At 35.9% G+C, this 14,152-nt stretch overlaps 1 protein-coding gene across 1 annotated transcript in view; it reads right to left on the bottom strand.

Moving 5' to 3' along the window:
- Nucleotides 1–2,986: 2,986 nt before the first annotated feature.
- Nucleotides 2,987–14,152, bottom strand: part of LOC125680128 (uncharacterized) — a 45,704-nt gene continuing 34,538 nt past the window's right edge. The window contains exons 9-11 of the mRNA XM_056153519.1: nt 4,398–4,620; nt 3,980–4,114; nt 2,987–3,496 (exon numbers count right to left, since the gene is read on the bottom strand). Of these exons, the coding sequence (XP_056009494.1) occupies nt 3,188–3,496; nt 3,980–4,114; nt 4,398–4,620 (667 nt within the window). The 3' untranslated portion in view covers nt 2,987–3,187. The remainder of the gene's footprint in view (nt 3,497–3,979; nt 4,115–4,397; nt 4,621–14,152) is intronic.

Below are 14,152 nucleotides of genomic sequence, written 5' to 3'. Positions count from 1 at the left end.
ACATTCCTACTGTACATACGTTTTAACAGTTACAAACTTTTGGCAAACCTATATTAACAATGGTCACCGAAATAGGTTACGTCACCGTTTTAGGACCACAAAGTGACATGTTTTTTGTGACGAAAATATATTCACTTAACGTACCAATGAATTTGGAATTTTTGGATGAAAGTAAAGGAATTTAATTACTTTAAAAGTAGGTGTGTAATTTATTTATTTAACCCAAGTGATTAATGAGAAAATCGCGGTTTATTACTAAGGTCACCGAAACTGGTCAGTCGACGATACATACCACAATCCCAGTTGTATCAATTCTTTATTCTTCTTACCACTGTAAGTACATTGTATTATGTGTAAATGCGTGTGTTAAAGACGTTTTGTCACGGGATGGGGAAATATAAATCCTGTATGTTTTTTTCCATTCTCTAACCATAGGTGCCGCTGCTCGTTAACACTGCCAATGCCGAAATCACAAGATTCTTGTAAAAAGCTTTGTAAACTCATATATATATATATATATACACAAACATTTAACTTGGCTTAATCAATTTACCGTGCAGATAAAATTGTTTGCCGCTTGTAAACAAATTCCTAAATTTTTATAAAGCATATTTTCCCGATGTTTGGTGTTATATAGCCAATTCTTAAATTCCGTTCCGTTTGTCGTTCGTTCTGCGTTTTAGTAACACCCTTGCAGGGTTAGTGCGCAGGCATCATTCAAAATTAGATTTTCCCCGTGTCCTTGAAAAAGACCAAAAACCAATCTTCAATACATGTAAAAGGACACACTATTTTCAAATCAATTCCAAACAAGCGTATTCCGTATTGCCAGCATCGTCGCTAGCCACGCTTACTGAGTCCGGGAATGGGGATCCGTCGCTAGCCACGCTTACTGAGTCCGGGAATGGGGATCCGTCGTTAGCCACGCTTACTGAGTCCGGGAATGGGGATCCGTCGCTAGCCACGCTTACTGAGTCTGGGAATGGGGATCCGTCGCTAGCCACGCTTACTGAGTCTGGGAATGGGGATCCGTCGCTAGCCACGCTTACTGAGTCTGGGAATGGGGATCCGTCGCTAGCCACGCTTACTGAGTCCGGGAGTGGGAATCCCTGCCTTACCCCACTATGAGGTAATGTGAACTGCGAAAATAGGCGTGGTCTGCATCGATGTATTATCAGTGACCATACAGATAATTACATCTATCGATGACGTCAATTTGTGCATATCTTCAAAGACGCAGTGTGAAACGAATATATACAGACGTGATCATTTCTGCGTGAACGGTATCGCCGTAGAAGTGAATCAATTTATCTATAACTTCATCTACCTCAAAACTAGACTTACTTTCTAAATTCTCAAGTTATGGACACTTTGACATAACTCAAATAACAAGAGGCCCATGGGCCACATCGCTCACCTGAGTCACCTTGGCCCATATTTAAATATTTTCCCTATATTCACATGTAAAACTTTTATCCTTATTGTGACCCCATCATACTCCGGGGGGTCGTGATTTTTACAATCTTGAATCTGCACTATGTCATGAAGCTTTGATGTAAATGCAAACTTTTTTGGCTCAGTAGTTCTTGAGAAGATTTTTAAAGATTTTCCATATATATTTGTATGTAAAACTTTTAGAGGGGGGGGGGGGGGTTGATGTTGACAAACTTGAATCTTCACTATCTCAGGAAGCTTTCATGTAAATGAAACTCTGGCCCAATGGTTCTTGAGAAGATTTTTAAAGATTTTCCCCTATATATTTGTATGTAAAACTTTGATCACATACCCCCGGGGGGGGGGTTGCAAAGATTTTTACAAACTTGAATCTGCACTACATCAGAAGGCTTTCACGTAAATATAAACTTTTCTGGACCAGTGACTCTTGAGAAGATTTTTAAAGATTTTTCCTATATATTTGTATGTAAAACTTTGATCCCCTATAATGGCCTCACCCTACCCCGGGGACCATCGTTTTAAGAAATTTGAATCTGCACTATGTAAGGAAGCTTTCATGCAAATATAAACTTTTCTGGCTTGGTGGTTCTTGAGAAGAAGATTCTTAAATGACCCCAACCTAATTTTGCATTTTTGTAATTACATGTACATGTATCTCCCTTTTGAAGAGCGAATGGTCCTTCATTTGAACAAACTTGAATCCCCTTCACCCAAGGATGATTTGTACCAAGTTTGGTTGAGCAATTGGCCCATTAGTTCTGGAGAAGATGATTTTCCTATATATCAGCATGTATAATTTTGACCTCCTGTTGTAGCCCCACCCTACCCCTGGGGGCCATGTTCTAAACGACGTTGAACCTACTTTATACTAGGAAGCTTTCAGGTAAATCACCACTCTTATGTGGTTCTTGAGATGAAGACTTTTAAAGATTTTCCCCATATATTTGCATGTAAAAAAAAATTGATCCCCATTGTGGTCCCACCCTACCCCCGGGGGTCATGATTTTTACAAACTTGAATCTTCACTATGTCAAGAAGCTTTCGTGTAAATCAGTTTTTCTGGCTCAATAGTTCTTAAGAAGATTTTTAAAGACCAACCCCTATTTGCAGTTTTGTGATTATCTCCCCTTTGATGGTGGCATGGTCTTCCATTTGAACAAACTTGAATCCCCTTTACCCAAGGATGATTTGTACCAAGTTTGGTTGAAATTGGCAAAGTGGTTCTGGAGAAGAAGTCGAAAGTATAAAAGGTTTACAGACAAACGGACAGACGACAGACAACGGGTGATCAGAAAAGCTTACTTGAGCTTTCAGCTCAGGTGAGCTAAAAACTTGCAAATCTATAGCTCAGAAATACTGGAAAACTGTGTCAAAACTCTTTTGTTGTTCTGCTGGATGGGAGGGGCATAATTAGAACACCACATGACTGCAACTTAGGCAGGACATGCATACATGATTGTTGTTACAAATTATGACTTCCTGTTTAAAATCACAGCCAATGTGTTAACAGACAGGCAAAAGACTATAAAAATTATATTCTTCACCAACCACTACTTTTAAATAAAATAAATTTCAATATGCATATACATGTATGTACATAAATTATTTTTGGTACATCTGAACAATAAAATAAGTGAAAGGCACTGAAGGCATTCCTCTTCCTTGAACACAACAGTAATATCTGTGCAGTGTTTCTCGAATTTTTTCCGAGGTAGCACATTACACCGGAACATCAGCTGCCTTTAGGCTCGTTAGTTTCCTGCACATACATTTGCATGTTTATGTAAGGAGAAGTGGTCGATTTCAGAGGGAGGATGGCAGTATTCGCCATCGTTGTCTCTAGCTCTGAAGCCTCTAACCAAGGAAAGTCTTCCTCTAAATTTTTATCAAACACTCTGGCTGCTGCGGACTCACAAGTGGTGGCATGGACCGTCCACGTGCAGTCGGAAGGAAGCGGCTTCAGTAAGGAGTCCGCCATGTTTATCTTCAGCAAGAAGGACCTCAGAGACTGCTCCAGCTGGTACAGATATCTGTCTGCCTGCTACAATCAGACAGATCTATACATGAATCTTACTCACTTTATATATATTTCGGGTGCATTAATGTAGCTTATCATCATATAACAGACAAAATTTTCTTGGGGGGGGGGGGGGGGGGGGGTGTGTGTAAAAGCTGGGGTCTGAGGCTATCGTTAATCCCTTAGTGGGTCCAGAGGAAAGCCCCCTGATGCTACTGAGTTCTGACAAAATAACATGTATTTTTGGTCATATTTCTATAAAACAAAAATGGATAATATTTGGTGGAAAGGGGGGGGGGGGGGGCAGGGCTGGATCTGCCATTGGTTAAGTATCCGTGTACATGTCACGTGTATACATTTTGCGAGCATACATAGCACATGTGTATACATGTCTTAATTGAGAAATTTACAGGTTTGAGAAGTTAAAATCATGAACAGTAACTCTCTATGTTTTCAAAACAAGAAATAGATTTGCAGTTGTCTTTCTTGTTCTGTTTTTTATTTTACCTGATGTTGAGATGCTGGGGGTCTATTGATCTCCAGAATAAACTTCTCTAAGGGCTGTGAATCACTGTTACATACTACTATGGCAACCTTTTCCAACTGACCATGAGAATTGAATTCTGATACACCATTCACAACCTGTAAACCAGAGAAAATTTTAACATTATCTTGTCAATTAGAGTATAGTGATCATATCAGCAAAGAGAGAAAATATCACAGATTTCTGAGGGAAAATATCACAGATTTCTGAGAGAAAATATCACAGATTTCTGAGAGAAAATAAAGTATTTTCCAAAGTAATGTCACACCCCCCCCCCAAAAAAAAATTGTAAAATTTTCAAAGATTAAATGTTTTAATCACATCACAACATAAAGACAATATTTTAAAACTTTTTGTGATGTGAATTATTTATGGAATTACCTGAGTGATGTACTGCGCGACTTCGGGATGAACACACATTTGCACCGGGACATTGTACTTCTTTCTCCTCTCGAACACTCCAGCAGGGTACAATTCTCTGTTGTATAGAATACTGTGGATAGCCACCTCCAGGAATTCACTGAAAATGTCCAGCCCTATCTGTGAGACATCTGGTTCTGCCATGCCATCCAGATCCTTAATCTGCACAGAGACACAACATAAGCTGTATGTAATGAACAGTGGTTAAGAGTTCTTCATACTAAGATATTTAAGATTAAATCAAACTTCAGAATTAAAGAAAATACCATACTTTGTATTTTTCTCTCTTCCTAGACTTTTCACAATATTCAAAAATAAGGTGGACATTTTACCTTTTATTACTATTCAACACTACATACATCTAAAACAGTCTGTCATCAGAATCCTACCGAATCCCTAATCATAATATACACGCAATAATTGTACTCTTTTGTGTGCTTAATTAATGAATTCAAAAATCAATATATGCTATATAGCGAATTTCTCTGGACATGTCTCTCATTTTCCCAAGAACTTGCTTTTCTTCACAGCTTAGCAGTCAGGGGAGATAAGTGAAGTGTACAGAGGAAATAACGATTCACTGTGTATGTCATGTACATTTTTATAACTTTAGAAGCTGAATACCTTGTACCATCAAAAATTATTTTTTATACAACATCAACTAATACTAAGCTGAAAGATATCAAAATTCACTCGAGTGATTTTTTATTTGATAGCTGTTTTGGTAAAATTTGTGACACATCAACTGAAAAACTTAATAACTTCCAGCTTAAAAGATCTTGATTCTGACCTGGCCCCAGGACATAAACCTGAGATGACCTCACTTTTAATTGAAGTCTCATTATCATATAAAAGAGCACAAAATGTAAAGAAAATTACCGAGTTCAAAATGAAACTTGTTTCAACTTTATGACCCTGTATCCTGGAGATTTATCTTTCTATCCCATTAACAGAAAACAAGTTTGGTTGAGCAAGACCACTTGAAATATTTTAAACTATATAAACATCAAAACAGTTGAAATAGATGTAATAACTACACAAAACACATTGTTATTTAAGTAAAGAATCAGGAACTTACTACTGTAGATTCCTTATTTTACGTGAGTACTTATTATTGCAAAATCACTCATGGACATCAAATCGCAAGAAAATAAATTTACGAGTGCTCTGTTTATCAAATGTTTTCCCATGTATTTTAGTAATATAAAAATAAAAGTGAGAAATATTTTTTCGCGAGTGATGTTTCTCGTGAAATTATGCGATAATAAATTCCTTGTGTATATTTAGCAATTTACAGTATGCAGAATGTCACAAAGTTTCCCACCATTTCCCTACAAAATGGTCAAATATTGCCATTTTCCTCATCGATTTGACTTTCGAAAGTGTGAGCAGCATGTGTTTATAATTTTTGTTGTTGATATTTTCATGGAATAGGTAAATTTTAATCAAATATATATTTGCTTCATATATGATTTGCAGGTATTCATGCTAGAAAAACAACAGTCTGAGATAGAACTTCGTCTGGTATATGACTGCTCTGTTTCTTTTGCCTTTTTTACCTGAGTCAGTCTTCCCACAGGATGCTTATTTGCTTTAGACATCATGCTGCAATGTTTATAGGTCCTCAGCTGATACATGATCTTAACAGAGGGCAGAATGAAGGACATTTTTGTACTGGGCTAGACAAAACTGATATTTTTCAATTTAAAACTGCCATTATTTACTTTTTGTACCTTGTAAATTTTTGAAAGTTCATATTTTCAAGAATTGAAAATGAATTTATGCAAGTTCTGTTGAAATTTATTTACTCCATCTTTTACAATTAAAATGGGTCACAGAGGGCCTTTAAAGTTTATCAGAACACATAGAATGTTAGATATTATGATTACATTAAATCTGTATCCATTATTACACAAACCTACAGACTCACAATTAAGGGGGATGGGGATGAGGAGTGTGTTTGAGCTACCTTTTGGAAAGAAGCAAGCACTGTCAACGAAAAATGTTTCTGAAAACATTATCTCCATGTATTTAGTATTTTCATTATTATTATGCAGATTGTGCCATTTTAAAAACACTTGATCTGTTTTCTGCCCTGTTTGATATATCTATAGATGAAAACCCTCAACAGTCTAAATATTTACACCCCTCTGATTTCATATATCTATGGAATAAAACCCTTAAAAGTTTAGATATTTACACCCCTCTAAAATTCTTGGTTACAGGCCTGACTGATGTGGTCTGCAAAATGATCTGGGAACCTACATTTAACAAAATAAATAATTATGTGTTTATATATTCGTATTATCCACCATAATTGCCATTTACAGACACAAGGATATATAAAATATCACTATTGTCATAAGTATGAATCACTATTGCTATGTAATGTCATTACTATCATCATTGTTATTTGTTTTACATATGAGCAATGACCCGTATCAACTCTTTGCGAAAGTTACGTCCCTTGTCCGCCATCTCCCGGATAAAAATCGTATTTTCCTACGTTGGCCTTTGTAATTTTCCTATCTGTAGCTTTGACATCTGTTATTTTTCCATCAATTGCAGTCAACTAAAATAATGCCCCAGATTGGGGCAACCCATTAACTTGTATGAAAACTTCGTAATTGGCTAAAATTCAAAGTAATAACATCTTACATTTGGTAAGGTAAAGAAGGAAAACTTGGTTTTTCACCGATTAATCATTGGCTGACCCCGCAAAGGGATGTAACTCGCGGTGAAGTGTTGATACGTGTATTACTTGTTGATGTGTTGCGACAATAAAGAATTTGAATTAAACTAGCAGGTAAAAACGATCAAGTTGGAAACAACTGAACCTGTATGAAACGGGTATCCCGTCAAATATCGTTATTGAAAGTAACGTAAAAAGATAACAATGATAGAACAACTTTACCGGAATATGCTGTAATGTTTGAATAATCATTCTACTATCAAATGATCACACCAAGGCTCAATAATTATACGATTTCGTTGATGAACATCGACAATATTGACTTATTCATAAATCATACAATAAGGATATAATTACCATATCTTGTCTAAAGGACAAGTAAGGTGTCTTCTAGGATCTAATGCAAAAACTGTGTCAATTTCTGTCTAAACATGATGATCTGTTGCTCCCTTTGTTTACAAGGAATTACTTCTCGCCACATAAACAAAAAACCAAGAGTATACAAACCGCAAAATTCCGAATTAGTAATTCATCGTAAATTTAATAAAAAAAAAAAACATTACATGCACAATTAACAATATTAGAGAAAAATATTACCTAGAATGTAATATGTTTATGTTAATTGACTTCTACATAAAATTAATCCTGTGTCTTCAGTAGATAAGACTCCATTTTGAATGAAGAGCTCATAATTGTACAATATGATACATGATAAGAAAAAAAAAAAATAGACGGGGGACAATAAGTGTAAACTAATTGAAGATAAAACATGCTCTCCTCTTTTCGAATTCCTTTTCATGGTTCGTCCAGTATATCTGTTTATGAATGAAGTTGTAGCACCTTCACTTGGAAGGAAACATTTTATGTAGTCTGCACATGCTGCAATATATATAGGTATATTTACATTTTCAACTGTTTTCTCCTATATAACACTATTACGAGCAATGCGTATTTATCACTGTATAAATACGTTTATGGGGTTAACAGAGGTCACGGCTATGCGTATGAACATTTGTTAAAAGTAGGTTACAGGTTTTACTTTTAATAAGACAATACACATCTAGCAATCACTCTCACTTACTACAGAAGTCTATCAATACACATCTAGCAATCACTCTCACTTACTACAGAAGTCTATCAATACACATCTAGCAATCGCTATTTATGATTTTATTTGCATTACAAGCAGTGGACTTTCATCAATAATAAAAACATTTCTATAAAACAATGTCTTACTAATGTGTGTCTAAACTTTCGTCTGCTACACCCTGCATGGTCATTGGTGATGCGGAATTGTACCTACTGCTGATTTGGTGTGCGTGGAAACCGACATAACCTCATGGCTGTTGTGGCACGGAGGCAGTGCGGTGTGTAGGTCTTAATGCACTTTGACGACTTACAGATATCAGTCATAAATCTTGTGACACTAGGCTTTAGCAAAAAGGTCATTCACAATTCCGCATCACCAATGACCATGCAGGGTGTAGCAAACAAAAGTTTAGACAGCTGCTTGCTTTTCAGCGTCTTAATAATTAAAACAGTTCTTCATTTGATGGAACTTTGTTTTGTGTTTTCGTCATTTTGAACGAAGCATTATGTAGGTCAACAATGTGAAATATATGGAAACGTGTTGTTAACACAATTCAGCAATGGTTAGCGGTCAAAAAATGTAAATATAAGTAATAAGGTATCATCTTAGAATATCTATGGGGATATAAATACGGGTTGGTACGTGATCAAATTTTCCATTAAGCCCTTCGGGTTTTATGGAATTTGATCACGTGACCAACCCTTAATAGAAAATTTGATCACGTATCAACCCGTATTTATATCCCGATAGATATTTTAAAATGATACCTTATTTCTTGAATATTCTTGAACAGATGGTTTGCTAGTTTGGTTTTGGTTTTCAGTTATTCGTTTTTGATATTGCATTGTTTATTTTCAAAATCAGTACTGCTTATAGGTTACAAAGAACATGTATTACAATGATGACACAAATGAGGAAGACGTCAATAATTTATAACAACCATTTGTAAACACGAAACAGAACATGGGTTTCAAATAATGTAAAGAACAATAATGTCCAGTTTTTCCTAGATTTTTGAAATTTGAACTTTTATCTACAATGTATATATGTTCTCTGTTTCCCTACTTTTCACACCCCCTCCTTTTATTATATAGTTCTAGTTTCTTTATTCCGTAAGACATAACATCTCATATAGGCATTACAAAGAACAAATATTATCACGCAACACCATTCACCTATATTGATAATGAAGTCAACATATACTATGTTTCTATGTTACTCCAACCTTGTCATGACACGGTTACATTGCCTATTCGGCTAATGATTGCCCGTAAGATTAATTTGCAGACATAAAATGTTAATATAGCAACTAGAATTTTATGAAAAAAATATTAGAGAAAACCACAGACAGATATTTTTAGATAATGATGCGGTCGGTCGGTTTGTTAGTTGTGCCGTTGTCTTGACAGAGCGATCTGCTAACCTTAAAGTTAGGTGATGAGATTGATGTTCCTGCAAACGCAATGTGAAAATGAACCAAAATGGTTAATAGTGGGTAAACTTGAATTCAGTCACACACCCTCACTCTAATTAATGTTATTTCCTGTACATCACAGCGCTGGAGTAATGTCCTATGTTTTAAATACATTTTTTTCTTTACTAATTCAGAATATGGAGAGTCCAAACTGTACGTGCCAGTATATTCTTCATCTGATTTAGTAAATGTAGAGGAAACGAAGATTCTGATTAACATAACTTAGAATGCAAGAACTATCGCTACAAATGACTACATGTACATGAAATTAGGAGCTCACCAGTCGATGAACGATGCACTGAACTCCGCTTAACTTATTCATGTTCATCATCGCACCTGTCCTGGTATAATGAGATAGAGAGTACTACTATATACGAGGAGGTTTTTAACAAGACAAGTTAAAGATTAAAGAATAAGAAAAAGAGAAGATACATGTAGCGAGAAGTGATCAATCTCATTAATCACATAAAGAATACAAAATTGTGATCAGGGCTAATTCTGGTCCCTGGAAATACCAGGGGTGAGATCAGGTGTTTAGGAAGACTGACCGGACACACTCGCCGTGATCCTTATATCTTGATCAGGTAAATGGAGTAATCCTCAGTCAGAATCAGTATGCAGGTGATAATGGAATATACATGTATTGCGAAATGAATGTGGGACGGAGAAGCTGAAATAAGCCAGTTTGATGTAAAGTCGAGTTGTAAGTTTGACACAACATGCCTACCTAGTCCTTGTTACAGCCGGAGGCACATAGGACAAGGACGAGTCTCCTCTTCTACTCTCTGTCTTTTGCCTTCTTCTCTAATTCCCTCCAATCTCGGAATCCATGCTTCCTCTCGCCTTCTGCACGGAGTTCATCTTAAGGATATCCTGGTGATGTTGTCGGTCGGTTTTCTAAGGACATGTCCAATCCATGGATGAATGGATGGATTCACGTAACATACATGTTCAATAACATACCAGAATATAACGCAAATATGGAAGACTCTGTGGTGTCTCTTATTTCGAGTTCACTGGGATATTGAATGAGAATTTTAATAGATAAAACGTCGTCGATAGATCTAAATGTCGAGGTGAAGGCCAAGTTATTTTATCTTTTCAAGTAGAAGCTTTAGAATACATTCTGCCTCATAAGAATACAAAGACGGGTAATGAAGGAGCACAATTTGTACCCAAGGGAATTCCAAAAGACTGTTGGAAGACCTGATTTCCAAATACTACATAGATATTCTCAATGAGGAACTCCAACATCTTTTTAATATCAACTTCAGAATATTTGTGTGTAGAATCAGAATGGCGTTTAACAACAGTAATGTTTTAATTTATCAAGACAAATGGTGGTGTAATGTGTTGAGGTCGTTGCTATTAATGCTGATAAGTTTATGAAAAGTTTCATGATTTCAAATCTACTAAAGGTTGTTTGAAATAATCCACATTTGACTTACACCACTTTCGCATATGTCTGAAGTTTTTCCCTCCACAGCAGTTAATATTTTCTTGCGAAATAAAGAGGGGGGATCAGTAGAACATTTACTGGATCATGAAATGTATTTCTATTTGTCAGGATTTTGAGAAGTTTCAGAATCCAGTGTAGATACGGTAACTCAAATTCATTCGTACCATTATTGGGATATTAAATGAATTTAAAATTGGAACGTGATTTCGAAGAATAACAGGTTTTATGATAGGTTGTATTGGCAAACTAGATCGTTATAACGACCATAGAATTTTCGAAATGCTGACTTTAAACGAGACTATTGAAACCCCTACACGATCAAATTGTTTGTCAGTATCCTGCTTCGACTTAAAAACTGATCATACGCAGAACAAGCTCTTGCATATCGAATCAGTTGAGAGGATAAACACCATAGGCAGATGATAATGGAATATTGCTACATAAATATGGGAAGTTGACGATAGATAGATTGATTGTATCTTGCTTAACGTCTCGGTCGAGAATTTTTCACTCATATGGAGTTGACGATAGAGAAGCTGAAATCATCCCGTTTGTCATAAAGTTGAGTGTTTAGTTTCCCGTTAGTATCTACTTTCAATAAAATATCTAAGTATGAAGCAAAAGTGGACGACTCTGGTGGTGTCTTTTATTTATAGGGATATATCGAATCGACATATGAATGAAAGTTATTGTTGTTAATAGATAAAACGTCGTCGATATATCTAAATGTCACATTGAAGGCCACATCGAGCAATGTTTTTCTTCTTGTGTAGAAGTTTTTAAAAATAAATTCTGCTTCATATCAATATGAAAACAGATCAGCTAACAAAGGAGCACAATTCGTGCGCATGGGAATTCCAACAGACTGTTGGAAGACCTGATCACCAAAGATAAGGAAGATATTCTCAACGAGGAACTCCTGCATATTTTAATTTCAACTTGAGAGTACTTGTGCGTGGAATCAGAGTGATGCTTAACAAAGTAATATTTTGGATTACTAATAACTAGATATGAATATTTCCGTTTTCCATGTTTTGTTGAATATGTCAAAAGTCTAGTCTTTAATTTATCACGAGGAACGATCGTGTAAAGTGTTGAAAAGTGATACGTTTTAATGTTATTGATTTGAGAAAAGCTTTGCGATTTCAAGTTTACTAAGAGTTCTTTAGAATCTTTTAGAATCCACATTTGATTTACACCACTTTTGGCATATTTAGTGGCACATTACGTTTGAAGTTTCTCTTTCACAGCTGTCAATATTTTTGTGAGGAGCAAAATTAGAAGCTTGGTAGAACACTTACTAGATCCAGCAATGTATCATTGTCTGTAACGGTTTTTATGAAGTTTAGAAATCCAGTATAGGTACGGTAACTCATAATCATCCGACCCATTGACTGGGATATTAAATGTGTCTAAAACTGAAGCATAGCTTTGAAGAATTTCATCTTTTGAAAGGGCAGCTGGAGTATAAGTAAGATTACCAAAAATGGAATTATTGCCACGTTTACTACAGTATACACTTGTAATAATGAGCCGACAATGTTGTTACAAGCTTTGTCAGCTGGAACCAAAACATTCCTCATGTAAGCATAGATGGTACGCAGTAGCTAAGTACTTCGTTACTAGCTTGAAAATACGGATATATATTTAATTACTGGGATAAAATTTAGAAATTCATTTCAAAATCAAGGACGTTAAGCAAGATACAATCAAAATTAAGGATTATCTTCCTCATGCATAGCTCTTATCCTTGAACGAATTTGGCTCCAGTTTTCGGCACTGTAATTTTCCTTTTAGCTCTTACAAGTTTATTGTTATTTCGAATTTCCAAACTTTCGGCTTGAGCATCACTGAAGAGACATTATTTGACGAAATGAACATCTGGTGCATCAAAATTGGTACCGTATAAGTTTTACATGGTACGTGCTTTTGTTTTAATGTCTCCAATGCGGGACTTTAATATTCCTCTGAAACTTCTAATCCATTCTGACAATGTATCAAGTTCTTCTTTCTCATATTTAGCCCATCGTCTGGCATAATCTTTGACAGAATTCATAATAGAGATGAAGTCCTGTCGCGAATTGAACGACCGACGTTCTCTATATTTAGGACTTTTTAGAATAGTGATTTGAGGTCCTCATTTTCAACTATATCAACATCACCAGTAATGATATGTCCAGCTGGACTATAGTTGAAAAAAGACGAAGAGCACATAGGTGGATTAAGTATAAGATGGTTTATATCTAGGCACTGCAAAGTTTGTTTATAATTAAACGTTTCGATGCAATAGTAGAAGTGTATTTGCAGGAAATACTGGGTGTAGACTTGAACTTGAAATAAGTTGGAATACACGACAGGACTCTTTTATGACGAAGAATGTTGCTTATGTTGACGGCATCTATTCCTTTGTTTGTATTTGAACTGGCGGTATGATTCGGAAGGAATATCATCCATGACCCGCGGTGGTTTAAAGAGCCTGTGATTGGCAACATCAATAATCAAAGAGTTCAGTCTATATTCAGGTGTTCAAAAAAGTACAGACTAGCTGTGGCTTCTTCAAATAGTGTATGTAGAACTCTCAATAGAACAGAGTAAAGTTTTGTGCGAATATGATTCTGATCATGGTGACTATCGCTTTTTATAAATTCACAGTAAACGAAGACCGAGTCATATCTGGTGTATTCTTAGTGGAAATCTTGGTCAAAGATTGTCTATGTAAAGTGAATAAAACGAACAGTGATCTCACAATTCCTATAAAAATACAACATTAAGTGTGCAAACATGGGCCACTGGACACATCAGAGATGGGAATGGTACAAAGGAGGAGTAAGCACCTTCTGTCGATCGGACACATTTGCCGTGATCCCTATATCTTGATCAGGTAAACGGAATAATTCGTAGTTAAAATCGGTATCCAAAGAACGGCGTAACAATTCGTATGAAGCACATCATACAACATTTTACCTATTGACAGGTTGTATTTGTTAAATTAATTCGTTGG

This window comes from Ostrea edulis, chromosome 2 (assembly GCF_947568905.1).
Source record: "Ostrea edulis chromosome 2, xbOstEdul1.1, whole genome shotgun sequence".
Taxonomy (NCBI): Eukaryota; Metazoa; Mollusca; class Bivalvia; order Ostreida; family Ostreidae; genus Ostrea; species Ostrea edulis.
The sequence above is the reverse complement of the archived record's forward strand: the minus strand, read 5'-3'. Positions and strand labels throughout refer to the sequence as shown.